Genomic DNA, 27,678 nt, shown 5'->3' with positions numbered 1-27,678 from the left:
GTTTGTTCCCTTTGGGCGGGTTGGCCCCGGCGGAAGGAGGCGCGCGCGGCCTCCCGCCTCTGCGCCGCCATGCCCAATAAGGTGCCACGTTAGAAAACGCTCCTGCCGCTTGGCTCCGCCCCCACCTCCTCTCTTCCTTCGCCCCCCACTTTTCCTTTGGCTGTGTCAAGCGGCGGCCACCAACGTGGAGAGCGGAAGCCGCCGCCGCCGCGTGAGCTGAGGAGGGAGAGAGGCGTCCGGCGCGCGGGCAGCTGGCGGTTTGAGGACTGTACCATTCGCCTGCCGCGGAAGGGGCGAGCGACTGCCACCCCCATTGAGGCGCACGTGAGGGCTGCTGTTGGTGGGCACCTGTGAGGGGGTCGCTCGCCCGCTCGCCTACTCCCCCGCCCCCGGCGCAGCGCGTCGGCTTGGTAGGCGCCCAACCGCCGTCAGGCGCGAGGAAGACACGTCCCGTCAGCCACAACCGGTTTGAACCGGAGCGCGAGGAGGAGCCGCCGCTTCTGCCGCCGCCATGGCCGAGACTGAGGAAAGGAGCTTGGACGACTTTTTCGCGAAGCGGGACAAGAAGAAGCGGAAAGAGAAGAGCAGCCGGGGGGCCGCCTCCGCAACGGCCGCCTCCTCGGCGGCCTCGCACAACGCCCCTGCCAACGCTTCTGGCGGGGGTGGGGGCGGGGGGAGCCGGCAGGGCGAGGGCGGCTCCGGGACGGCCTCCAATGCCCACGCCGCCGCGACGAAGGGTGGGATTAAGGTGAGCAGGCAGGGCGGCGGCTGCGGGGCTGAGCCGGGTGGGTTCCAGCATGACCAGTCATGGGGCGGCGTGGGGGGGGGGATGGCGGTGAGAGAGAGAGAGAAGTAGGGAATTATCGGCTTCCTGTGGGCGTTGGTGACTTCCTGTCAGCAGAGGGCGCCTTTGCGGGGTCAGCCCGGCCGCCGTGGCCTTGGCGTGGGGCGCGTGGAAGTCGCACCCATCGGTCACTCCTTAACCCTCCCGGCGGATGGGGTGGGAACGAGGGCAGAGTTTAGGACTCTCGTATTTAGCGATAAGTAGATATCCGATGTGGAGCCCAAATCAATGGGCTTGAAATAGTCGTCTTGCGCCCCCACCCACGCCACCCCCGGCATGTTCTAGCTCTTTTGTAACGGCGCCGGAGTTTGCATAAACTGCTTTGTTCCCAGCAGCCTCTGTTCATTTGAGGCATGTCCGTAGTAACTGAGGCCGTGGCTCTCTCCCTTGAGCTGTGCCTTCATGCTGGCAGGCAGGGATTTTTTTTCCTGTGTAATCGTCCAGTCGTGCCACTGAGTGCTTACCTTCAGCCGTAGAAGTAAATGGTAATGCAACTTCTTCCGGTGCTTTTCATTGCCTTCCAAAAATGGTTCTCGAAGTACTTCATTAAGTTGCATTGGAGCTGTGTAACATGGATTAAACAGCTCTCACTGGCACATTGAGGTTTTTGCACACAATGCTGCTTTCTTGTTTTATCTGGTCAGTAGCTTTCAATATTTGAGACACTGCAGTTTTTATAAAGCTCAGGGACAGGGCAGATTTATATATATCTATAAATCTAATTCTACGTTTGGCCGTTGTCACATTGAGGCTCATCCTCTTGTGGTTGGGTGGCCACTGTGAGAATAGGATGCTCAGCAGGCTGTTCTTAACCTAATGCAGTGATTCTAGATCAAATGTTTGGACAACATTGCAATGATTTTTTAAGATGAGGGAATAAGTTTGGTGAGAAATCCACATTAGGGAGCCATAGGTGGGCCTGCAACAAAATGCTGTGGTATGGAATTTATTTATTTTTTGGTCTCTTTCAATCCCTTCTCCCCCAACACTGAGCAGCTGTCTTCTGTCCCTGGGGACACTGAAAAATAGATTTTCCGTGTGAACCAGGAGGCCTGTCCAAGCAATCAGATGCTTCTTTCTGTCCTTTAATATATATGTGTGTGTGTGTGTTGTCTCCTGTTCAAGCCACTCTATTCTATTCCACCTCTTTAGAAGAGCCTGCTAAATCAGGACAAAGACCCATCTAGTCCAGCATACTGTTCTCAAACTGGCCAACCGGGTTCCTATAGGCAACCAGCAAGCAGGATCCAAGCACAAGAGCACTTTCCTCCTGTGGCTTCCAGCAACTGGTGTTCAGAAGCATTCTTGCCTCCAACAATGGAGGCAGAGCAATCGCAGCTAGTAGCCATTGCTAGCCTTATTCTCTTTTAATTGGTCCAATCCTTATTTAAGCCAGTGTTTCCCAAACGTTTTTGGGCAACGGCACACCTGTTTACCGGAAAAAAATCTCGCGGCACACCACCATTAAAGCCCCGCCCCGTGACGTCAGCGCGCAGCGTCACGCCGGGAGGGACGCACAAAAGTGAAAGTTTTTTCCCTTCCCCTTGCCGGGGTGGGTGGAGGCAGCAGAGCGAGGGACTGAGGGACGGCGGCAGCTGAGGCGGCGGCGGCTGTTGTGGTGGTGGCGGCGATAGCGGGCGGAGGAGGAGCCGTCGCCGGGAGTTGCTGCTGCTGCTGTTGCTGCTGCTGCCCGGACATGCCGGCCTCCTCCTCCTCCGCTGTCTCGCGCTCCTCCCTTTTGCGCGCGCTGCCCCGCCGCTCGGCACCACCACCGCGGAGCCGCCCCCGGCTCGACGCGGATCCTCGCCGCCCGACTCGCCCGCCTCCCTCCCACGGCACACCAGCCGGTGTCTCACGGCACACTAGTGTGCCGCGGAACACCGGTTGGGAAACACTGATTTAAGCTATCTAAGTTGGTGGCCATCACTGCCTCCTGTGGGAACAAGTTAGTTTATACTATACACTGCATGAAGGAATACTTTATCTGTCCCTAATTCAGCTTCATTGGATGTCCACGAGTTTACAGAGAGGGAAAAATTGTCCATGCCATGCACAGTTTTTCAGATTTACACCATGTCACCTCATGTGCCTTTTCTCTAGGCTAAACCCCCACCCCCAAAAAGTTGCAATATTTTCTAATGGGGAGCTGCTGTTAGGTTCTTTCCCTTCTCTCACAATGTTCTGTGCAACTCAGGGTGCTTCTTTGGGGTCCACCTGTTTTTCCCTATAGATTTTGTGGTACATACCCATACATCAAAGTTACTCTGATCTGCTAATGTGCTTTGATGGTGCTGCTTTGGCTACATAAACATGAGCACTATAAAAATAATTGGTATGAGTATACAGTGGTGCCTCGGGTTACATATGCTTCAGGTTACAGACTCCGCTAACCCAGAAATATTACCTCGGGTTAAGAACTTTGCTTCAGGGTGAGAACAGAAATCGTGCTCCAGCGGTGCAGCGGCCGCAGGAGGCCCCATTAGCTAAAGTGGTGCTTCAGGTTAAGAACAGTTTCAGGTTAAGAACAGAAATCCAGAACGAATTAATTACTTAACCCGAGGTACCATTGTATAGGTAATAAAAGATGGACCCATCTACTGAAAGAGTGTTGCTTTGATGGACTACAAGTTACCAGTCTAGAATGCTGTCCATCTGTGTCTCATTTTTTTGGAAGATAAGAGTGTAGATTTCCTGTTAGCAAATACTTTTCAGATCAGTATTTTCTTCTTGGGTAAGATCTGTTGGCCGTAGATAGTAACTTTCCAGCTGAAATTTAATCCTCTGCTTAATAGATGGCCGAAATTTAAAGGAAGACAGTGGCGTGGATCCAAAGTGGAAAGCCCTTCCACTTGTAAGAGAGGGTGTTGTTGCCAATTTTCTCTCCACTATCTCTAGTCCTCAAAAAGCTAACTCCAGAGAGCCAAGAAGAGCCTATTTTCCCATCACCTCTTGCTCAAGCTGAACTGTGGAGTCTTTGGATCCAAACTATTTCCTGTAGACTCAAGGATTCCACTGCATCATGGGGAAACTTCACTAGTTTATGAACCCACACTTGCACACATTGTACACTGTAATCATGCCTGCCATGAAGAGGCTTGAGTATATTAGGAAATAAGTGCAAAGTGTTATTGAAGTCTATTCCAATAGGGCCAGGTTGGATAATAAAAACAAAATGCTTAGGCAGAAACACAAGTTATATGCACTCTTCTTTACTAGCTTAAGCTAATATGTTAGAATTGAGGTAATCTTGTATATTAATTAGAAATAAGAAATGTATGTGAAATTCTCTGGAAACTTGAAATGTATTATGTGCTCCTAAAGTAGGCAGTGTTTACTTCATTGCAAAGAAATAGAAATATTTGCATTCTGTGAGGGGGTTTTTACTATTGTACAATTTAATACCTTTTTTGTTTTTTATATTACACAATAATTTTAGAGCTTATTGTGCTGGTTGTCTTCTGTTAAGAGCAGATAATGAGTCTACATAATGTTTGTCTCTCTTACAGGAGGAGGATGAGTGGAAGGAATTTGAGCAAGAAGAAGTAATTGACTACAGTGGTCTCAGAGTTCACTCCATGCAAATTAGGTATTACTGTCTTAAAAAGACATACTTGTTAAAATATAATTGTACTTATCAACTCTGGATGTGCCTCACTGATAGAGATATTACTTGCAGCCTCATGAGTTATTTCATGAGGCTGCAAGTAATATACAACAGCTTAATAGCTGAAGAAAAGGCACTAACAAAGTCATATCCCTAGACTTGCCACAGAATGGCTTGAAGCGATCAGCACAATCTATCTGTGCATCTTAGCCACTTTTATAAAATGTTTCCTTGAAGTTCTGCTGCTTTGTATGGCTTGGAAAGCACTTGAATGCTTTAAACATGTTTATGGGTGTTCTGTCACTTCTCAGGAATTGTCAAACCTAAAGAACTAAACTGTGGTTGTCCACTGTACTTCCTTTTGCTGGGTAATATGCTGTTTAAGCATGTCTCTTAAAACAAATATGGGCAGAATTATATTGGAATTATTTGCCTTTGCTATCCCTTGAGTTGTGTAATTCTAAATCTTTGTCCCTCCTTTCCTAACTACAGGCCCATTTTTTAAATTGCCAGACTCTGTTGATACTTTTGTAAATTCACACAGGGTGGAGAACTGTACTTAATGTCATAATATGCAAAATGTGCATGGTGTCATACATTCTTGCTTTACGAAAATGATGAACATGTATTTCACGTTCGTTTTTATTTCAGTGAAAAAGATGATGAAGATGGTGAAAAGAGGGAAGAGCCAAGGGATAACAGTGAAGAACCAGGTGGGGGTATGGATAAGTTGTCAGGTCCTTGGAATAGATCTGCTCCTACACAGACACCTGTTGCTGAAATTATTGGTGAGTTGTTGGTTTTTTCGCTGTTTATTTTAAAGGTATATTGATTGAAATGGCATGTATTGGGCTTTCTGTTATTTGAGCTTCCCATTGCTTCTCAAAATTTAATTGCAGGATACAAACATCTCAGTGTTATGTAGCATGATTCATACAAATTAATAAGGTTGGTCTTCTATGGAAAAAGTGAAACAAGTTGACAGAACTAAGGAGAGGGAAAGTAATCTGGTTTGTTAAAATTAAAGCATTGTTTACCGATGCAAGGGTAAGTAGTGTGTGTGATGCAGTATAGCCATCGCTCAATAGGTGTAGGGTGTTGCTCCTGCTGTACAGTATTAATACCAAGAGCTAAAAAAAAATTCAAGCTCCCTAGGTGCCAGAATTCCTAACAGTTACTATTTGTTAAACATTTTCTTCATTTGAGAGGAAAATCATAGTATTACAGGGAGATAATGAAAGCAGTACATAAGATTACTGTTGCTTACCTTGGTAGTATACATAGCTGTATTTGCCTCTGCTTAAAAAGGATGTGCAAATATGTTTTTCTCATGCATAGACAAGATGCCCTTATGTCCAGCGTTAGAAACTGGGATAGGAAAGCTAGGTGCCCTGTAGGTCTTGGGACCTGGGGTTTGGGCATTTTCTTTTTTGCTGCCACACTACCCTGCAGACCAGGTGATTTGCTTGACAGTGTGGCATCTCCAGTCGAAAAAGGCCGGTTGCCAGTCACAACTGGCGCCAAGCTGTTTTCGAATGCTGATGTATACTAATAAATATTTTCTTGATGTGGCTAAGTAAAAAAAGAAAGACTAGGAAGTGTCTTGGAAGCGTCTTGCCACACACAGCGCCACACGACATTTAGGTGGATTCGCATACTTCCCCCTTGCCTTCATTTTTTCACTCAAAAAAGAGGAAATTTGAAGTTTCCATTTGTAGTTTGGAATAAACCACATTTCTCACTGTGTCTGATATCCCAGTTTGTGAACGAATTTCTGTAAGGTAACAGTTTCCATATTTGGCAAAAGCAGGGAGACAATAGTTTGTTCTGAACTGGAAATAGAAGTTTCAGGTTCTGCCCATTTCTTGAAGTAGAGACAACATTGATGTAACCACAAACCATGATTTATCATTATTCCTGAAAAAAGCAGTTGGGATTCTTTGTTTTTAAGATTAGTTTTGATAATAGGTTGCCTGCTAGCAGCACTCTGCTATACCAGATGATTTTTTAAATCCAGACTGAATATATTAAACTGGAATATTGTAACAGGTTCATATAATAATCAAAGTATGCCAAGATGGTTAAAAAACAGCAGAGTCCTTCATATTAATCTAATTACACATGACTATTTCTAATGCTCTTTTTGTTTTATTTGCAGAAGCCCCAGAGCCAGTCCAGTCCAGTGGAGTATATAGGCCACCCGGAGCAAGAGAAACTAGAACAAGGAAAGTGCCACAAGGACCGCCAGAGATTTATAGTGATACACAATTCCCATCGTTGCAGGCCACTGCCAAGCATGTAGATACTAGAAAGTAAGTATAGAAATAGGACTCTGCACATCTGCTTTAAAATCTCTTTCCCCCCCTAATCATTGGTTCAAAGCTTCATAAACCTGTCCACTGAGACCATAAACAAGTTTGTGGTGTTATTTGCACCAGAAGAAGCAAGTGGATTTTAATTGCAGATATGTTATTCTAGGAGCACTGCCTGCATAAGTTTGGTCAAGAGGCTTTTAATTTGTTTTACAGGAAAGTGTTCTGAGGGGTTGGGTGGTAGAATGTTGAAAGGCATGATGTGTGCCAATTCCACATAACAAATCACAGTCCTGTGTGGATCTTAAATTCAGTGTGCCATTTGCAGGACTTCAGTGCTTTTCTTTTCTCAGCAGAAGAAATAATTTTATGCCTCAGAGTTGACTTGCTCGGCTAAACTACAGCTTAAGCCCTGTTGCAATTTTGTCTGCCTGTGGAACAAAGTATGTTAACAAAGATGGCATTTGCAGGACATTCATCACAATCTCACTAACCCTGAGACTGTGATTGTGACTGTGATCCTGAGAGCTACTTTAAGGGCTCCCAAGGCCTTGGGCGTGCTTGGTGGAATGCTTTTCTTTGACTGTCAGACACACACATACACCCAATGCCATATCACAAACTGTTTTTGAAACCTGAACACCCCATTTCGAAAGAGGCTTTCCTTAAACCTCTCTTGGGCATGCAGAACTAGTTGTAGGGGTTTTTTTTGGAATATAGGCCAATGCTTTAGAACAGTTACTTTAAAATATTTACAATTGTTATGGTATTGCAGTGTTCAAACCTCTGGGAGTGTGAAGTAGCATGTTTGTTTATGGCCACAGTTCAGCAAACTCTACCACTAACACACTCTTCAGCATAGCTTTGAGCTTGTTTTTTTGAACAGAAGATAATCTGCTAGTGGTGTTTTGAAAGCAGTTTGTGTTAATGCCATTGAGGCTTTGTGTTCAGAGAAATATCCCACTTAACATGCAGAAGTCTTGACTCTGCCTACAATAGCCCCCTGGGTTCTGGGCCATATATCCATTCTGTCAGTGGCCCTAGCCATGGAACTTTGCAGCCAAAACTAGTGTCATTGAAATAATATTACTAAGGGGCAAGTGTGTGTAAGACAGTTACTGATTACATTTATTTTCCCTTAGGGATAAAGAAATGGAGAAGAGCTTTGAAGTAGTAAAACACAAAACTAGAGGTAGGGATGAGGTTTCAAAATCCCAGGCAACTAAACTTCAGCTAGACAACCAATATGCTGTGCTTGGGGATCAGTAAAGCTGTACACACATTACAATTAAGGAATGGTTATTTGATACCTTTCCAGTCTAAGGTAACTAAACCACCTATTATGAACAATGCCGTCTTATATCTGCTGGATCTACTGCAACAAGTGCAGACCTCTTTGACGTAAGTGATTTGCTCTATGGAAGTATGCTTAATTTGGTACATCTGACACTTCTTTTGGATATGAGGGAAATTAATGTAACTGGTCGAACAAGAGTCCCCAGTGTTTTGATTACTCTGCAAAAGCTATCGGCAGCCAGTGGTTATTTCAAATTTTTTTATGTTCAGATACTGAGCCTTCGTAAGGGTTGACTACCTCAGACTTGCTGCACTCATTGTGGACACCATGTGGATCACAACTTCTGGAAAAGGTTACAACTCTTTAGTGGCCATCTGAAACTCGAAACCAGCTCTACTGGATTCCTCTCAGAAATCCTGCAGAAGTCAGCCATCTGGGTTCTGATTTATTCTAAATGACAAATTTAAGTGACCTTAAATGAGCAATTTGTCCTGTGCCCCCATTTATTATTCCATCCTTTCATATGTAGCCATAACTTACTAGGAACCTCTAGCATATACCACTTTCAAAAATATGCAGTGTAGTGTTGAGCTGTTTGTTTGGGTTATGTTTCAATTTAGGTTTCCAGAAAATAAATATCCATCCAGATAGAAAACTTAGGTAGGGACACTAGTCTGCGTATATTAACTGGTTTCATCTATGTAAACTCTTTTATTTTATTTTTTTAAATGCCTTTTTTTGGCTTGAGAAATTGCAGCATAGTCAAGTAGCAGTATGGATTATGCAGACTATCCATACATTATTTTTTCTTTATTTTCAAGTGACTAGGATTTCTGTAGATTTGCATTCAATGGCCAACAAATGTCTATGCGCCCCTAGTCTGTGGAGCTCATTTTTGAAAAATTCAAGCCGTATACTTAACCTTAACAATGTATTATGGCAAGTATCAGCTGTTGGTCGCACACACTATTGTATTTGCAGGATGGAAGTAATTATATGTCTAGTGAAAAATGTCATTTGTTGTGGTTTCTTACTGGTTGAAACATGGAAATATTCTGGAAATGTGTTGCACTTATGACAGTTTTTTGTCTGTTGCCCAAAGATTAAGTGAAAACTTCAGTCAAAGATCAGTCTTCTGACCAGCTGTGTGACATTTGGAGAGATACTAGTACAATAACACTTATATGCTAAGATTTGTGCTTTACTGTACAGTATGACACTGATCGTGAATAGAATTCAAACCAACTCCCAAAGAGATACCTGGGGTACAGAAGGTAATCCTCCATACATCTTCTTCTCAACTAAATCTTGATGTGGCTGCTGCTACTGTGTCTTTTCAAGAGTCCTGTTGCTTTCTTGACTCTTGAGCAGGAATTCAGACATCCTCAGAGCATATAGCTTTGTGAGATGGGTAGGTAAAATACATTCATAGGAAACAGCTTTAGTTATAAACATGGGGTGACTTTGCATTCGACGACTGGCTATGATGTGAAATGATTAATATTCTGGGTAACGAACTTTCCCCCTCTGCCTAGAATTGCATTGGCTTTGTGATCAAAGAATTGCTTGGCATAATTGAAAGAAAACGCTACTAAATAGTTGCCTTTTGTAAAGCTAGGCCACTAGATGTCCATATCACTGAAGTAAATCTACAGCTGACACCATTGAGTTGTGTATCTTCCTCAAAGTGTGTTTCTTTGCCAACAAAACATTGGCAGGGTATTAAAGCTAAAGATTATGTGTATATGTATGTCACTTAATGACATAGCAAAAACTTAAAATTGCAACTTTGGCATTTTATGAAGGTTGTTACTACACATGAATCAAGTTTTAATATACTGTATGTTAGGGTAGGATGAAGCTGTCCTTTGTATCTTTACTTGAGTTCTTGGGCATGGTCGACAAAGCAAGATAACATTGTAACATTAATAAATATAATACATGGCAATGTACATGGCTTCTGGAGTCTAATGAATCTGTACATTTAGTTATGATGCTATGTCATTTAAACTGAGCATGGCAAAGCTGATAAATGATCATGAAGTTGAAACTCGAGGCTGCAATTTTTTCTACATGACATGGGAGTAAGTTCCATTGAACTCAGCGTGGCTTACTTCTGAGTAGATGTGCACAGAATTGGGACTTCAAAGCAGCTGTTGCTAATGAGGAGTGATCTTCGTTTAGCTTTGTCTGCTTACTGTCTACCTCACCCATGTACTACTATTAACAAAAGCCACAAACTAATGGGAAGTAGCAAGTAAGCTGATTGCTTGCTATGGTGAGGAACTAGAAGTGCTGAGGTTTGTAATCAGAGCCGCTGATTACAATCACTAATCCCAGTTGGACAGCCTTCTGAAGTCCTAGATCTGGGGTAGTCATTGGACATGCTGGCTGGGACTGATGGGAGCTGGAGCAGCATCTTGAGGTACCATGTTGGCTGCCCATTCCTTAGAGTCTGAAGCCTCAAAGAGAAATATTTCACATAGAAGAACTTGATTCCATTGGCCCAGTACACATCTCACATTCAACTACTGTTAAAAACAAACCCTGGTTTAATGTGAGGGTACAGCACACTGGTGCACAGTGCTGAACAATTATGAAAAGCTCCACTCCTGCTGCTGGGAAAGCCACAGTCTGGTTTGTTGTGATGTCACCACCTGGGGTTCTTACCCATTTCCCTGCAAACAATGAGCAGTAACCAAGATTATTAACTTACTGCTTAGAGTGCATTTCTGGGGAAAAAGTCAAGGGCCTGGCTTATTTCCTGGCAGCAGCAGATGTGAGAGGAAAGAAAGCATATTCACAATAAACCAGTTTTAACTATGGTTTAACATGACGTGTAAATCAGGCCATTGAAGCACTAGGCCTCTGAATTGTCTCTTTAAGTCACAAATATTTTCCAAAACCCAAGATACAGCTCAAAGAAACATGGCGTATAGTTCTTTTCATACTGCTGAATCGCTTTTAGGACAAAGTGTAGTCCTACTTCCTTGGTAGGCCGATATGCATAGAGGCAGTCTGTGACTAACCTTTAATGCTGTGTGAAGTTGCTGGATCCTTATGTATGCCTATTTTACCTATATGATGGGATACATCCTGTTATAGAACTACTTTACAGTTTATGATCCATAGGCTAAAAGGAAAGGAAGATTAATTTAGGCATATCGAGATTGGAAGTGAGCAATGGTTCTTTCTTGACATCTGTTGCCAGTTCGTTATTGGTAAACTTCCATGGTGAAGTTTTAGTTATTAGCATGAAGAAATCTGGCCCTGCTTTTTGTTTCTAGCAGCCACGCACTAAATTTCAGGAATGCCCCAACAGGAACATTTCTAGTATATGTGCTGCTGAAGCAAGCACAATAGGAACATTTCTATCCCCGAAATCAAACCTGGTCTTGTGCAATCCATTTTCTATTTGTGTTCCAGTAGCTATTCTGTGAATGGACGTAAGACTGACTTTTGGCAGAACATGCACCATATTTGTAATTGGTCATAAAAATATTTAGTTGTATTACTGCATTATTGACACTTTATAATGTTCATGACATCATCTTGTTCAAAGCAGGCGTAATAGTTGTAACCTATTCAGTAAAGCACTTGAAAGCCAATTTCACGCAAAGAAAGGAATGTGAGGGTCAAATAAGCCAGGCTTAAATAAAATAGGGTTTTAATCTGAACTTTTGAAAGCATAACAAGAAATATGTGTTGATGGTAGAGCTTTTTATTCCAAACATGGTTGGATCATTTTTAATGCATCTGTGATGCATGGTAAAGAGATCCTATGGAGTGGGTGTTCATTCCATGGAAGCATTAGGAGTGCCTGAGAGCCTTTGCATCACTTTCAGAGGCGTCTGTACAAATGCTATAATGGTGTGGTTGCAATGCAAGCTTTATGCAGATGTGGCTCTTAACAGCAGCACTCACAAACTTTAGGGGGTCATGAGTGCCCTTGCACTGCTGGTGCATCTGCTTGATACCTGTATATTTGGAGTCTCATTTGAATAGGGGACTATGTGCATATTGCCCAACCTGCATAGGCCCAAATAGCACAATTTTTACTCCAAGGACTTGGAGGTATTGGGTTCTACATGCATAGGCTCCCATTCAGATATGAGATCCAGTATGTTAGCATCAGGTGAGCAGGGTCATTCCTCAGCTTCCCACCACCACCTGTCAGGCTGTACTGTTAAAGCCATGTCTGCATAGACAGTGTCTTCTATATACTCTTAATACTTGACTTCAGTGGGACCTGTATGTGGAAAAGTTTAGTGATGAGGCCTTAGACTGCTGTATCCCTGATAATCCATGTTATAGCTGAAAGTGTGGACGGCTGCAAGTAATGTTAGAAGAGTGAAACAAAATCTGCATTATTTTGGATAAACTGTGCCTAGGCCTAGATAACTATAGAGTCAGAACTGATAGTTTTCATGAAGCTGTTTTTAAAGCAAGGTAGGCAAAAATCCAAGTGCAAAAATATATGCCACATTGAGTAGGCTTCTTTGTATAGTTTTATTAGCTCAAAAGAGCCCACATAAAGAAAAGTTGATAGTAAGCATTACATGAAACTTTCCTGGGGAGTAAGACTAAAAGGTGCAAAATGTAAAAGAATTCTATCCTGGAAAGCAATATCCTTATTTTACATAATACCTACATAAAAATGCCCAGGAATTGATTCACTTCATCCTTGAGGTAATCTTGTCCCAAAGCACTGATGCAGCTATAAAACTGCATTTTTATTCAATGTGTCTGAAACAACACAGATACTAAAAAGGAACTGCAGAAAAATACTTGAATTGCTCATAGAGGACTCAGAAAATTCTGAAGAATAAATCATACCAGCTCTATGTGCAGGGGTGGGTAGCTTGTATTTTTAATGATCCTCCACATTCCCCATAAGTAGAAAACAAAAATATATAGGGTCTTGCCAGGCCCTATATGAAGCTTCATATAGAGGAGAGTATTTGAAAAGTGCCCCCAACCTGTAATAAGAACTTTAGAATTCTGTCATTCCTATTCTGCCAAATCTGTAGAATAGTTATCAGAGGAAAGTAACAATTGGAAGAAATACTTTAGGATGATGTATTATCTCTGCAAATATGAACCTCCAGAGCCTTCAAGCTGCGATTAGGTAAATGGGGGTTACTAAAATGAAAGATTAGTTACTTCTAAATATATATAAAGTAACTTTAAGAACTAAAAAAAGTTTGACATTTCTATTAGAATATGAATTACCATAAACGTTGCTGGTATATAGACCACTTGCTTCGATTTAAAATGTTAACATACTTGCCAAGGGCAAGTCCATGAACATCAATGAAAAGAATCTGATCCCAAACCATTGCAAGGATGAAAGCATAGTCTGCTGCAAGTATGGCATAGGAGTGGATGGAAGTCTGGTTGTGCCTCTGTTTTCTAGGCTGTAAAGATAATGCTTCCCTACCTCACAGGGGTGTTGTGAGGCTGACTTCATTGTAAAATGCTTTTGAGTTTTCCTGATGGAAGGTGCTATAGAAGTGCACAACATATAACTAATCGGCCAACGTCTGATGGCTGATTCTGTCACCTTATTCAACTTTTTCATTACAGTATTTTGCTACTACTATAGAAGGCTTCTTTACAAAACATTATTTAAATGTATGGATCATGTAACAATGGACTTTGCAAGAAGGCATGGTTGAGTTTTCAATCTTTATGCATCCCCTTTCTGGTTTTATGTGATTAACTGTGCAGCTCTAATTGTATTAACAAGGTTTTTGGGTTTTGCATGGAAATTACTTAAGATCAATTATCATTATTTTTTTTTGTAAACTCCCTGAATGAAATAAACTTATGTTCACACTGTTTGTTATCCCTCTGGTATGATCTACTGTTTTTAAGTGTATGTTTAAAGCCAGGATGGGGGAACCTGTGCCCCCCCCGACATGTTTCTGGGGCACACTCCTACCACCCCTTGCTGGTTGATCATTCTAGTGTTTATGAGAATTAGAATCCCAACAACATTGGGGGTGAGGTCACAGGTCCCCCATCTCTGGTTTAAAATAAGGAACTGTCCATTGTTAACATGTGTCTTAACACCCCCTGGTCATACTAACTACATAGAGACTTGTGAACAATGAGACACTATTTTTCTTTAAGAACGTAAGAGCCCTGTTCATCAGGCCAAAGATCCATCTAATGCAGTATCTTGTTCTCACAGTGGTTAGGTAGTCTATGGGGTGGGGGGAGTCCCTCCAACAACAGTCCAATTAGGATAAATGGCATGGAATGTTGAGAGGAGCTGCTTGGCAGAATGAATCTGGATGGTTGCATAGGAAGGAGGGAGAGTGGCTTACAGATCTTAAATTTTGTAGAAAGAACCTCAAAAGTATGAACAGGTCATTTCCTCTCCAGCAGAATAGCAAAAAAGGGGGTTAGGGGGAAAATGTACCTGGTGACAGAAGCGAGTGCTGTCAAAATAAATCAATGGAAAATCAATATATTAAGGGGGGAAAGCTGATTTCACTTCCAATAAACCCAAGATGCTATAACACAAAAAAGGTTCCAATAAACCCAAGATGCTATAACACAAAAAAGGAAGGGGTGGTGGTGGAATGGAGCAGCTGAAATCCTGAACAGAAGCATTCTACCCAGAAACATTTGGAAAGTAGGATACAATACGCTATTTCCTCCCCTCAAAACTTGTTCAGGTTGCACTAGCTGAGCCTTTTTCAATCATTACTCTGCGAGTAGCAAGCAGTTTCCAGGGCACACCTTTAGCCCTGCTCTCATTGTCAAATGGCTCCTGGCTTCCCATCTGTTTACTGCAATCAGCAATGAGATACCTACATGGGGAGCCTAAAGTACAGCCGTTTTGCTGCTGTCAATTATTGCCCTTAGCCCATGGGAAGCCAGAAGAACACAAGAATCAGGAAACGTCTGGTGTTTTATATATTTTTTTTTTTTTGTATATGCTGTAAGCCACACAGCCAGGTTGGTGGGGTATAAATAATAAAATTACTATTTATTAAGTATGAGGGCAGGGGGCTAAAGGCATGGTCCAGCAGTCTCTTGTTGCCTCAAAATGCAAATAATGACTGAATAGGGCAGGGGCTAAGAAAAGTTCTGCACTGAGAGTAAATGCCCTCCTATGCTTCTTATTAAACATACAGTGGTATCTCGCAAGACGAATGCCTCGCAAGACGGAAAACTCACTAGACGAAAGGGTTTTTGGTTTTTTGAGTTGCTTCGCAAGACGATTTTCCCTATGGGCTTGCTTCGCAAGACGAAAACGTCTTGCAAGTTTGTTTCCTTTTTCTTAAAACCGTTAATACAGTTGCGACTTGACTTCGAGGAGCAACTCATAGCACGTGGTGTGGTAGCCTTTTTTGAGGTTTTTGAAGACTTTGGTGATTTTTGAAGCTTTTCCAAAACTTTTCCGACACCGTGCTTCGCAAGACGAAAAAAATCGCAAGACGACAAAACTCGCGGAACGAATTAATTTCGTCTTGCGAGGCACCACTGTACTGCATTTCATTCAATATACTGAAGTGCCTGGCTTCTAGAATTTATTAAGAATGCTGTACATTCCAGAACTGAGGGAGCTCCTACAGGTAGAAGGTTCTGGAAGTCCAGCCTCCAGAAATGGAGGAATCCTCCATCACTGACCTCCAGCTGAGCAGAACTAACCTTCACAGTAAGTCCAACATCCTTTATTCTAGAAGTAAATGTAAAAGCAGCCGAAAAGGGATGAAAATATGCTATGGGGAAGCATGACTGGGCTCCACACAAAGGGACATAAATCTACTAAGAAAATAAAGAATAAATTTAAAATATTCAAAGAACCAACTTTACCCTGGCAGCAAAAATCAGTGGAGTCTAGTTTCTGAGCAACCAAATTTCATTTTAAAAGCAATATACACAAAATATTACAAAAAACATTTAATGACCTTTTTATGTGGAAAGAAAACAAGTATAAATAGAAATTTGAAAAAATATTTTTAAGGTATCAACATACTCAGGCTTGCTTTATCGGGCGTGTTTCTTCAGGAGATATCTGCTTCTAAGATAACCCGGTTTCATGTTCTCTGCCAGACGCTGCTGCCTATCTTCATACCAGCAAACGATAACCTTCCATTTGAGGTGGTTGCTCCTTCAAAATAAGATTTTAGTTTAGTTTAGTTTAGTTTAGTTTAGTTTATAAAGATCGAAACCATCACTAGTCCCACATTTCTTTACCTAGGACGTTCTTAAGGTGTGCCCATTACCAAGACATGCACACCCACCCACAATAGGAACACATGCTTCCGGCTTTTAAGTTTTCCTCTCAAATATCGCACCCTTGAATTCATTATCAGACATTCTCTTTCCCTACTTATTACCCTAGCATTTCAGCAGGAATACTGGCTAAAGTCTGCCCTGTCTGCAGACCTAGCCCTTTTTGCTTTTTGTTCTAACCAGCTCTGGCAAAGAAAAAGACAACATCCACTTGTCTTGAAATGTCATCTTTTAAGCTGAAGAAAATGGGTCAAGAGCAAAGTAATCATCACCATCTCTGCACCTGAGGCACAATCCATAGCCTTGGGTAGGCAACAGGTTTTCTATCTTTTTCTACCGCTAGACACACAGTTTTCCTATTGGTCATACAAAGGGAAAGGCCTTGTGGGAAACCTGTGGTCCTCCCGGTGTTCCTGACTCACATCACCTCCGACCATTGGCCATGCTGACTACTGCCACTGGGAATTGCCCTAGGTTTCCTAATCCTTGCTCTAGGCACACAAAATTCTGCACATAGTTGCTGCAACAGCTTTGATTTTTGAGATGTGGCAAGTTTTCTTAAAAGTAACAAAAGTCACATTGTGCTACTGGCATGCAGACCTGTATAAGATAGTCAGCAATGTATTCTGGCTTCAGGCAGTTCACTCCATGAGCAGAAGCCTCTCCTAAATTAACTCTTAAATCCTCTGGCTTCAGTTTGTTAAAATCGGCAAAAAGATGGGTGGCTTCTCTAAAGGCAGAGACAGAATGAGCAGGCAGCACCTGTAATTTCAAACACAGAGACACTGAATTACTTATATATATGGTACATGCGTACTATTAGCATTTAAACTAGCCTTGCCAGCAGAATTTCAGAAGGTGAACCGCCAGCCCTGCTGGCAGCTTCCAGGATGGCCCTGGAAGTGGCATGCAAAATTAAAAACATATTAACTGTTACATTGTCAAAATAGGGTGCAGTGGTTGTACAACATCTCCACATGGCTAAGCCCCCATGACTATGTTCCTCTGACACCTTACCCTATCTCTAAGCATATTTTCCACTCTCCCAGAATACTAGGAAGGAAATTGGCTGGACAAGTGCCATTGATACTGCACAATATTACAGCACAGTGCAAAGGGTGGTAGTTCTCCATGTCACATGCAGCTTCTGAAACTATTTTTGAGCCTATGCACACAGTGTCTTGTATCCAGTCTAAAAGAGCCAATGGCTAAGGAGAGAATGTGGAATTGAGGGGTCTGTGAGTAAATTACTTGCCACAGAGAACCTAGCAAGTGGCTACCCTAGTCTGAATTATACAGACAAAAATCTACCTGTTCTGTTAAGAGGGTGTTCAACCATTACTTGAAAATATTCAGCTTTCCAGAATACCAGGTATTTCCAACAATTGAGAATTTAATCGTACCTTCTTATTAAATCCTTGTATTTAACAATTTCTCCAATTTAAAGCAGTAATCAGGATGCAACTCATCTAATAGCAATTATGGAGGAAATATATTTGGGCTTACCAGACATATCAATCCCACATATTTAGCCAACTGAGTACCATAAAATTATTTTTATTTTTATTAGCTCTATTCCCCCACCTCATTTTCTGCAATGGTTTCTTCCATTTCCTCCCTCATATACATATATGAGTTTGTACATATAATACAATTGCAAATTTGGCACAAACAAACCTCCATTTCCCCCCATCATGAGTATATTAGCTTTAAGTCTTGGTTTATTATTATTTCAAATACTTTTTTAAAGATCTCTTGCCATTTTGTTAGTTACATGAACTTGGAGAGATTGAAATAGAAAAAAGGTTGGTAAAATAACCATTGTCGTTATAGATAACTCCACACACACACGTTTGTGTTTAAGTAGCTGGAGAGAGGTGTGAATAACCCTTTAACCCTCCAGATGTTACTGAACAACTCTCATCAGCCCCAGTGAGCATGGCCATGGATAGTGATGATGGGAATTGTAGTTCAGCAACATCAGGAAGGCCGAAGGTTCCCCGCACCTGCCTAAATTATTTGCTCAATTTTTACATAATACTTATTTGTAAAACAAAAATACTGATTGATTTCTCCTCCCGCCCCCAAGTGGATCTGGAACAATAGACACTACAATACTTTTAACTGAAATTAATGGAAAAATAACATTGGAGTACGCTTAATGGATGTGTGTTGCATCACAGGACAAAAAGTTTCTGGTGACACAACCAGTTCCTTGCTTTGGAACAATTCATCATTCTGATCTAATAAGAAATTTTAAGATACTATGTTCTTATGCAGAAAGCAGCAATTCAACACCCACTGGCATCAATACTGGCAAATGAACAGAATACATACCTTTGCTCCACCTGACTCTATAAGACGTTTGAAGCCTGCTTCCTTGGCTGGGTCAACATTCAAAATAACTTTCCAACCCTGAAATGCGCCCTACAAAGATAGAGCTATTAATATGTGTATATACACATGAACACATACTTATAAAATGCTACAAATTTTTAAAGCAAGTTTAGCAACACATTTTCTAAAAGTAGTTTAACAAGTTAGAATGCTTAACGTTAGTAAGTCAGAATGCTGTTTTACTACACTGAAGTACATCTCTTGAATATATAGTGATATAACATACCTTTTTATTTCTTTATTCACTTTTTGTTTCTATTTTATTTTGTTCAGGAAAGGAATATTTTCAATTTTAAAAAATTAAATAAAATGAATTGCATCTCTCTTTACAGCCACAAAGTGTCAATCAATAAATAAATAAAAAGCTGAGAGCTACTTTCAAAAAACACACTACTCCTCAGGAAAAATACCTCAGTAATGCCAGCTTCCTCTCGCCGTCTTTGTATTATTTTCCTCCACCTCATTGCTGCAACTGCTAAATTCCTCTGGGATTCAGTTATTTCAGATGCAGCACTGAGTATGGAATTACTTCCCCATTCAAAATCTTCCTCCTAATGGGTGGAAAGTCTCTTATTCACTGCAATTCAGTCAACAACATGAAACAAGAAAAATCCCAAAAACAAGAAACCTATACAGTATTTTATAAACAATTAAAATACATGTAACATTTACACTGGGTGCCCTTTGAGATATTTTTTTTAATTACCCAAGTTCAAGCACCACTCAACCTAAATAATGAATTCTCAGCTTAAATCCATGGAGTAGCTAATTAAAGTGGGATTCAGTCATTTAAAACATTGCGGTGAGGCAAGATTTCGGTTCATTGTTTTCCCCTCATGTATATCCCTGCCTCTATTCCATGGAACTCAAGGCAGAATATGTACAGTTTCCCATCTAGACACTGCCCAGACCCAGACCTACTCAGCTTCAGCAAATTGACCACATCATTTGCTTTCTGATCACATGCTGCTTTTGTAAATTATATCAGCTTCCTTTATGGCTTTGCACCATGAATGGTGTTCTGATGTTTTAATCTCTGATATTTAAGTTTTGAATTTTGTATATCGTATGTTTTCATTTTGTAAGCTGCTGACACAGATGTGGGGAAAAGCAGGTTACACATTTAAAAACAAAAACAAATACAACACTAAAAGAGTTTTTAAAACAGACTAAAATTTACTTAAAGGTATGCCGTACCGGTAGAAAGCATTGTACTGTTCTGCATGCATCCAGGTAGGAACAATGAAGTACCCACTTTCCAGCTGCCATTGATGCCAAGAATTTCTCATTGCCAATAGGGTGCCCCACTATTGTGTGGGTACACCTAGGGTCAAAGCACTGCTTCTCAAGCACCACTCCACCTAAAGAATGGATTTTAAATATAGTTATTTTTACAAGCAATTCCTACTAGGGGAAGGTCAGACATAGAAAGTGATGAGGTGTTTTGTAACACAACAACAACAACCACCACCAGCAGATGGAGCTCCGATATGCTCTGGTCACCGATTTCTTACCCAGCTCTTCAATCATATGGTAATAATCAATCCGTGCCTGAGGGCGAACAGAAGACAGCTGGAATCTGTACTCTTTTTTTGGTTCTTCAGCAGTCATTTGGTCTACTCTAATGACCTGAAACGGTAAGTTTGGGGGAAAGAGGAAAGGACAAAAAGATGTCATTGATTCCCAGCAGTTTGTCCCATTATCCATTTAATTCAGTCACATTTTTTTAAAAACCTGTATGATAAGCCCCTAAAGAGACTTGAGTTACATATTTGTTATTTTAAAAAATCATTCGATATCTTTGCCCGAGTCTCTACTAAATGGCAAGGTATACAGTAGAAGCTATTTATTCTGATCAAGTATAGCTGAATGTATCAGAGCTGAAGTCTATCTATATGAAATATGCATTATACAGTAATTTAGCAGGTAGCACAAAGTCAACAAGCACTACATGAAATTAAATACCTCCAGATATTTCAACCAATATGTCAGACCCTTGAAATCATTCCTGAACTCCTAGTCCCAATAATGAAATTATTTTAACAGAACAAATCACAGGTACTTCCTATTTCCTTAAACCTCTCCATTATTCTTGAGCTGGCAGGAAAAACAGGTTGCATATGGGATTTAAAGTAATTGCCAAGAAGCCACAGGGATAAAATGATTAATGTCTGCTGCAATCTATTATCTGTATGTTAATATTAAACTACTACCAACTTCAAATGAAAGTTCAAACGAACACTGGAGTACAACTTCTCAATGCAAATATTAATATATGAATCAGCATGCTGTCATAAGGCATACATTTGTTTTTGGCTGAGGAGCCACAGCAGGATTTGCCAAAGGAAAGGCAATGGCAGGAGCCAGCGGAGTTGGGATCAGACTATCTTCTTTCACAGGGATTTCTGGATTTCTACAGCCTGGAAGCTTTGGGACCTCAACCCAATCTGTTTTTGCAGGTTCATCAATTTCTACAAAGAAAAAAACCCCATCAAATCACTAAAGCAGGCAAATATAAAACTGAACAGTTCTCAAAGGAAGCCAAGCAGAAAATGAAAAGGAGAGAAAAAAATAATGTATTATTTAAATCAGAACCTTCAAAAGTGGCAGCTACAATCCAAAACATGTAACCCTGTTGATTTAAATAGCCTATAAATGATCAAGACTGCAGCCTAAACTTACAGGAAATCCTTGTTTTACACAGGGGTTCCATTCCAGACCCCCATTTGTGTCGGTAGAGCCCATGTAAGCCCGCTCCACCCCTTTTTATGATGTTTTAGGGCTACTTTTTGGTTCAGTGCCACACGAGTGTGCGTGATCACACATCATTCAGATGCGCCTAAATCGGGAGTCGCCTGTGTTTGCCTACACATGAGAAGAGACTGTAGAACAAAATTATCATGTATCCTTAATGCTTCTGAAGTGCCACATAAACCATACAAAGTATAAAAAAAATCTCTTATTCATAATTCTATCATGTGAACATTTGGTTAATCAAGCCCTCCTTCTATCCCTGGATACCTAAGACAGCTTCAACCTTTCCTTTGCCCCCATATTCTGTTCCAGACACATCCTTAAGGCCAATTTCTCAATTCCTTCCTACCCCTAAATATTTGGTGTGAGGAAGGTGTTTCAAATATACATGAATAAAAAAAGCAAGGGGTTGTTTTTTAAATGGATCATCATTGGTATCCTCTGACACAAAGCAAGTATATAGTTAGCTGACAACAAACTACACTGGAATACACAATTCCTGGTAGAAACAAAACTGTGTAACTATTAGATTGGGCCTAGCAAAAAATAATAATTGTACATCAGATGGTAAAACTGTTTATGAATTCTTATCATTGTACCAGTGGTGGGGACTCACATGACTGAGGACTCCACTATACAAAGGAAATCTTCATTATATATAGAAAATATGCCTGAGCTTAATTCTAACCTAGACTTCCCCCCAGACACGCAGCATTTAAAAACAAAACAAAAACAGGGAAACCTTCAATAATACAACTACACATCTACAGTCTTAAGTGAGCAAAATCCAGGGAATTTTTTTAACCATGAAAACCAGCTATTTCAACTCAATCACACTGTTTTCTCTTCTTACCCATTTCAGCAATTTCCGTATCGGTAAAGGATTTTGTGAGCGAGAGGTCTCCAGCGTTTACTGCAATAGGTTGAATTTGTTCAGAACACTGTGAGGGGCTGCTGGGCCACTGAAGGTTACTAGCAAGCCTTGCCCGCTCTTCTCTTGCAGTGGGGTCATCCCAAATAATCTGTTCACTCTGTGATGGCTCTGTGTTGACATCCATTGCTACCTGGTGTGACTGCCTAAGGACCAAAATGAACAATGAGGATGTGCACTGCTTTAATAAGCATACAGAGATCTCTGTACAGCAGAGTTGGAAAACCTCTGGCCCTGGTTTTCAGCTATGCTTTTCTGGAGTTGTTGGCAGTTTGAAGTCCAGCAACATCTGCAGAGTCACAGGTTCCCTAACCTTGTGCAACAGTAATGAAACATATTGGATTAGAACAAGCTTAGGTTAGCTGGACTTAGGTTACAATGCAGTCAATGGGATAAGTTAGTCTCCTGTGCAGTAGCATGGGAGAACTGCATTCACAGCTGGGCATTTAAAGTTTCTGTTGCAGACACTTGCGCAGCTGATCAGACAAGTCACTTTTCTGTTTAGAAATTTGTCATTCAGTCACACAAGCAGCTGCAGCAAAAACCTCAGAAGACACCTCTGGCTGCCTATGCGTAGCTTCCTAGGATGGTAGCCCAGAAATTCAAGATGTGTTCAAAATGTCACATAGTACCTTAGGGCTTCCAAGACTCGGCTACGGCCGTTACGAACAGAACGAGGGCCATCTGGAGTTGTCGGAGAATTGTCAAAGCCGTTCCTAGACAAAGATTTTCTTTGTCCTTGAAACTTTGCTAGTGATGTTGCAGTCATGATTTCCTGTAGCTGCCTTTGAAAGTTCTCCCTCATTTCCAGTGTCTGTGTTAAAACTGGAGGTTCAAAAGAAATGTAAATAAATAACAGCTCTTTCTACTTAAAATATGTCAAATGCCATGTAATAAAAGCCATGTGGGCCCCTTCTTCACTGCTTATTAGTTACGCATACTTTGCCCCTCCATATTCCGTACATTTCAAGAACTCACTGAAAATTCTGCCCCTCATCCTAAGGTCCCAGGGGTGGGTCACACAAATTAAAAATACAACATTAAAAACAGATTACAATCACAAGAACAGGGTGGGTTCCAAAAGGTCTGCGTAAAGAAGTGCGTCTTCAGCATATGGCAAAAACGGATGGTAGACGCCAAACAATACAATAATGCAAACAAACAGTTACCTCCTTTTGATGCATTTTCTTTTTCGACAGAAACTGCCTCAGTCACTTGATCCATAGCAACATCTTCTATATCATTAGCATCCAATGACATTTTAGCATCCAATGACATTTTCTGAAACAGTTGATGTTCAGGTCTTACACAAGTCATATCTCAGAACAGAAAAAGTATGGCAATTTGTCCTGTGTTCATTATTGATGCAAGGAGAACTGTATACAAACTTTACTAATAAACCTAACAAAAATATTCAACAGTCCAACAAAAGTAAATCTACTTCCAGATTGTCACTATGACATTAACACAGGAAGTTGCCTTATACCAAGTCAGACCAATGGCTCACCTCGTTCAGTACAGTGGTACCTCGGGTTAAGAACGTAATTCGTTCTGGAGGTCCGTTCTTAACCTGAAACTGTTCTTAACCTGAGGTACCACTTTAGCTAATGGGGCCTCCCACTGCTGCCATGCGATTTCTGTTCTCATCTTGAAGCAAAGTTCTTAACCCGAGATACTATTTCTGGGTTAGCGGGGTTTTGTAACCTGAAGCGTCCGTAACCCGAGGTACCACTGTATTGTCTACACTAGGAATGGGGAACCAATGGCACCCCAAATGTGCCTGGGCTGAAACTTCTATGTCCCCTGAACACTGGCCATTCTAACTGGGGAGACAGTGAAGTTGAAGGCAAACAACATATGGAGGGTCCCCACTTGTGGTCTACACTGACAGCAGATCTCCAGGGATGTTTCCCAAGCCTACCTGGAGATGCAGGGGCTGACCTACATGCACCACAGATATTCTGCCATTAAGCTCTGGCCTTTCCTCCAAGTAGCTGAATGTGGTCATATAGCAGTCAAATAGTTTAGTCCTTTTACTTTCATAATGTTGTGAACACTAACTGCCATATCTACAATAAATTGAAACTTTCGGCATTTATTAGATTACAGAATTAGCATAATCTAAGTGAAAACAATTGCAGAAAGCCATTCACTGTTATGTTATTTATTCATCCAGGTTAAGGTTACCATAATGATTTTAAAACATACACACACAAATTGCATCTACCATACCTCGTCTTCCTTCCCTGTTTTTTCAGATGAATCTAGCCGATCTGAGAATCTGTCATCTTGAATACCACTAATATTCAAACTCATTTTAGGGTTATATGTGTAAGGATAGAGAGATTCAGGCAGCCGTTTATATTCTTGTGCACTCTGGAAAGAGTTAGTAGGGAGAGGAATTAATGCTACAAACGTAGAGCAAGGAAGTGAGCAATTTTATTTTATTTTTGTTAAGGAAACATTTCTTTTTCTGCCCAGCCAAGAATAAATATGTTCCTCAAAAATGTTACTTTGCTGGTAAAACAAACAATTCTGTGGCACCTTTAAAATTAAAAATTTTGCTGCGGAATAAGCTTCCATGAACTAGAAACTGTTTCACTGGATGCATGAAATGTTTATTCTCTGTTACCAGAGATTGGGGGGGGGGAGAGGTGGGACCCTCTGGGGAGGGTCTCTTCGCAAGACACAGTGAGGCTTTGCGAAGGCCTCCCACCTAACAGCTGACATGTGGGTTAGAGAAGCATCAGCAGCCACTGCTTCATCACACCTCAGCTGCGCAAGTCACACGAGTTGCAGGGACAGCGCGGCTTGCACAGTTGACATGTGGGGAAGTGGCAGTGGCGGCTGCTGCTCTACCCTGTACATCAGCTGTCAGGCGGGAGGCCTCAGCAAAGCCCCGCTACGCCTCTGGCTTGCAAGAAAACCGTCCCCAGAGCCCAAAGAGGATGTCCTCTTTGGGCTCTGGGGAAGGTCTCCTCGCGAGCCAGGAGGACTCACCAGGGTGCTCCCAAAATAAGCAATTTCAGTTGCATGCACAGAAGTGTGAAACATAACCTTAGCGTAAATTGTGCGTTGCCTGCACGCCACTTAAAAATGATAGTAATTAAGTGATAAACAGAGGCTTTAAAATAAAAGGAAAAGCCTATCCAGGGCAATGGAGCCAGAGGATAGATGAGTGGGGGAACTCAAACTGGGAGCCACACAAGTAACTAAGGACAGAAGACAAGACAGATGAGAGACACCTGAGTTGGAAGACAAATACACTTTGGAGAGCTGAAAGAAAGACAGGAAATGAACTGAAGGGCTGAATGGTAGAGGAATAGATATCCAGGAAAATGTGCTGTTTACAGTGTATGTATTTCTGGCTGCTACTTTGCAGGGTCTTCTATTATTTCCTTTTTGGTCCTACACCAGTCATTGGCTACTTAGTACTGCCACACCAATGGAAACAGCACTGCCCTTAAAATCACAAATACAGTGGGACCTCCAGTTGTGAACTTAATTCGTTCTGGAGGTCTGTTCTTAAGCCGAAACCTTTCTTAACACAAGGCGTGCTTTCGCTAATGGGGCCTCCTGCTGCTGTGCCACTACCGCTCGCATTCCGGGGCAAAGTTCGCAACTAGGGGCATCTACTTCCAGGTTAGTGGAGTTCATTACCCGAAGCATTTGTAAGGAGGACAGTACATAACACGAGGTTCCGCTGTATATTACTCAAGAGTACAAGTTGCCAATGTGGTGCTCTCTAGATGCTGGGCTCCCAACTGTCCTCAGCCCCTAGCTAGCGTAGCCAATAGTAAGGGACAATGAGACTTTGAATCTAACAAAATATGGTGGCTGGCATACTGGCAACCGCTGACTCAGAGGCTGTGTTTCTCACTTAATAGCACTTTCACCTCATTCTCTTTTAGTGCAGTGCTTCAGCGACATACTGAGTAGCATACAAGCAGCAGGTGACAAGTCTTGCTGAAACACAATCAAGCTTTTGAAATACAGATGGACCTTAGAAGAACTGCAGTGTAAGCACACAAATATTGGCAAGCTACATTTATAGATATATGAAACAGAAGTAGCACACATGGCACTTTATTTGCTGAACCCTTATATTGCATAGCCTTATATTGCTTGTAGACTGGCATGCCCAGAATACTCCTTATGAATGATATCCAACTAAACTCAGAGTAGGCTCACTGAAATCAATTGACTTTAGCCTTAATATGATTAATGTAGGCTGTCACCCCATATATGCCCGATTTTTAAAACAGATTCAACTCACATTAAAAAAAGAAGTCAGTAATGACATGTTGTGCAACCTTCCCCTTTCCCCATCCTTGTGTTAGGAAAAACCTGTTTCTCCATACCTCCAAAAGCCAGTGTTCCGACACTACATGTATGCCCCTTTCTTTAGCAGATTTGTATTCCCGGTTACTATCATTTTGCCTTCCTTGGTAGATAAAATGAGTTACAGTTTCATCAAAGCACCACCTAAAAGATACGAAAGACATGTTAAACTCCACGTTAAGTGATTTCCAGTTCTGGGAATGGGGGGCGGGGTGACTTGTGGTTATCATGATGCCAACTCAACATTACTAACACCTGTACACACCCCAAACTGGAACAGCTCTTAGAAATAACATCCACCATTATCACATGCAGGCGGGTCCACATGCCTCACCCCGAGAAGACCAGGGATGCTGATCATTTTCTATGGTAAATATGCCAATAATATTTTTTTTTTAGAATCAATCAGTCGACAAACATGGTGATTTAAAATCATCCTTCAAAACCATGATCTGTTTTTCAGAAACATAAAATAAATGTCCACCTGGTAATTCAAATTTAATAGTCACATTTTGATGGACATCTTTCTAAGGCAGCGGAGGAAGCTGCCTTATACTGAATCAGACATATTCACCCATTAACTCATTACTGTTTACTAGCAATGGCACTCTGGGGTTCAGGCAGAAGATATTTCCAGCCAATGCCAGAGCCTGAACCTGGGACCGTCTGTATGCAAAGTAGATGCTGTACCACTGAGCAATGGCTCCTTCCCAGGGTTATATTACATATATGTTACACTCAAAAACTGTAACAAATTTAATTAATTTATTCAATCTTTTAGAAAATAGGTTCTCAAATGAGTTACAGGTCTGCAAGTTTTATGGTCTGCAAGTTACACAAAACAATCACAGAAAGTCTCAAGCTTCCATTGCATTGATTCCAATAACTTACAAGGCACAGCCACTTATCAACAAATATAGTATACTGAATGCGACCACTTCTCAT

The 27,678-nt window shown here is 41.5% G+C and overlaps 2 protein-coding genes across 3 annotated transcripts in view; one reads left to right on the top strand and one right to left on the bottom strand.

Moving 5' to 3' along the window:
- Nucleotides 1-171: 171 nt before the first annotated feature.
- CDV3 (CDV3 homolog) lies at nucleotides 172-10,009 on the top strand. Of its 2 annotated transcripts, none has more exons than XM_082193139.1 (5): nucleotides 172-748; nucleotides 4,351-4,430; nucleotides 5,100-5,236; nucleotides 6,607-6,760; nucleotides 7,903-10,009. In XM_082193139.1, the coding sequence occupies exons 1-5, from the start codon at nucleotides 512-514 to the stop codon at nucleotides 8,027-8,029; spliced, it is 735 nt and encodes a 244-aa protein (XP_082049265.1). In that variant the 5' UTR covers nucleotides 172-511; the 3' UTR covers nucleotides 8,030-10,009. The 2 variants fall into 2 exon arrangements, with proteins under 2 accessions (XP_082049265.1, XP_082049266.1); XM_082193140.1 differs by having other exon boundaries at nucleotides 175-748; nucleotides 8,327-10,009.
- Nucleotides 10,010-15,915: 5,906 nt separating this feature from the next.
- The window catches only part of TOPBP1 (DNA topoisomerase II binding protein 1), a 29,539-nt gene continuing 17,776 nt past the window's right edge, over nucleotides 15,916-27,678 (bottom strand). The window contains exons 17-28 of the mRNA XM_082193162.1: nucleotides 26,754-26,877; nucleotides 24,625-24,768; nucleotides 23,562-23,655; nucleotides 23,025-23,217; nucleotides 22,315-22,538; nucleotides 21,012-21,178; nucleotides 20,222-20,336; nucleotides 19,905-20,068; nucleotides 19,118-19,258; nucleotides 18,648-18,737; nucleotides 16,911-17,072; nucleotides 15,916-16,185 (exon numbers count right to left, since the gene is read on the bottom strand). Coding sequence (XP_082049288.1) covers nucleotides 16,144-16,185; nucleotides 16,911-17,072; nucleotides 18,648-18,737; nucleotides 19,118-19,258; nucleotides 19,905-20,068; nucleotides 20,222-20,336; nucleotides 21,012-21,178; nucleotides 22,315-22,538; nucleotides 23,025-23,217; nucleotides 23,562-23,655; nucleotides 24,625-24,768; nucleotides 26,754-26,877 — 1,660 coding nt within the window. The 3' untranslated portion in view covers nucleotides 15,916-16,143. The remainder of the gene's footprint in view (nucleotides 16,186-16,910; nucleotides 17,073-18,647; nucleotides 18,738-19,117; nucleotides 19,259-19,904; nucleotides 20,069-20,221; nucleotides 20,337-21,011; nucleotides 21,179-22,314; nucleotides 22,539-23,024; nucleotides 23,218-23,561; nucleotides 23,656-24,624; nucleotides 24,769-26,753; nucleotides 26,878-27,678) is intronic.

This window comes from Podarcis vaucheri, assembly GCF_965113315.1.
Source record: "Podarcis vaucheri genome assembly, chromosome: 12".
NCBI lineage: Eukaryota > Metazoa > Chordata > Lepidosauria > Squamata > Lacertidae > Podarcis > Podarcis vaucheri.
This window is presented reverse-complemented; position numbering and strand designations above follow the sequence as displayed.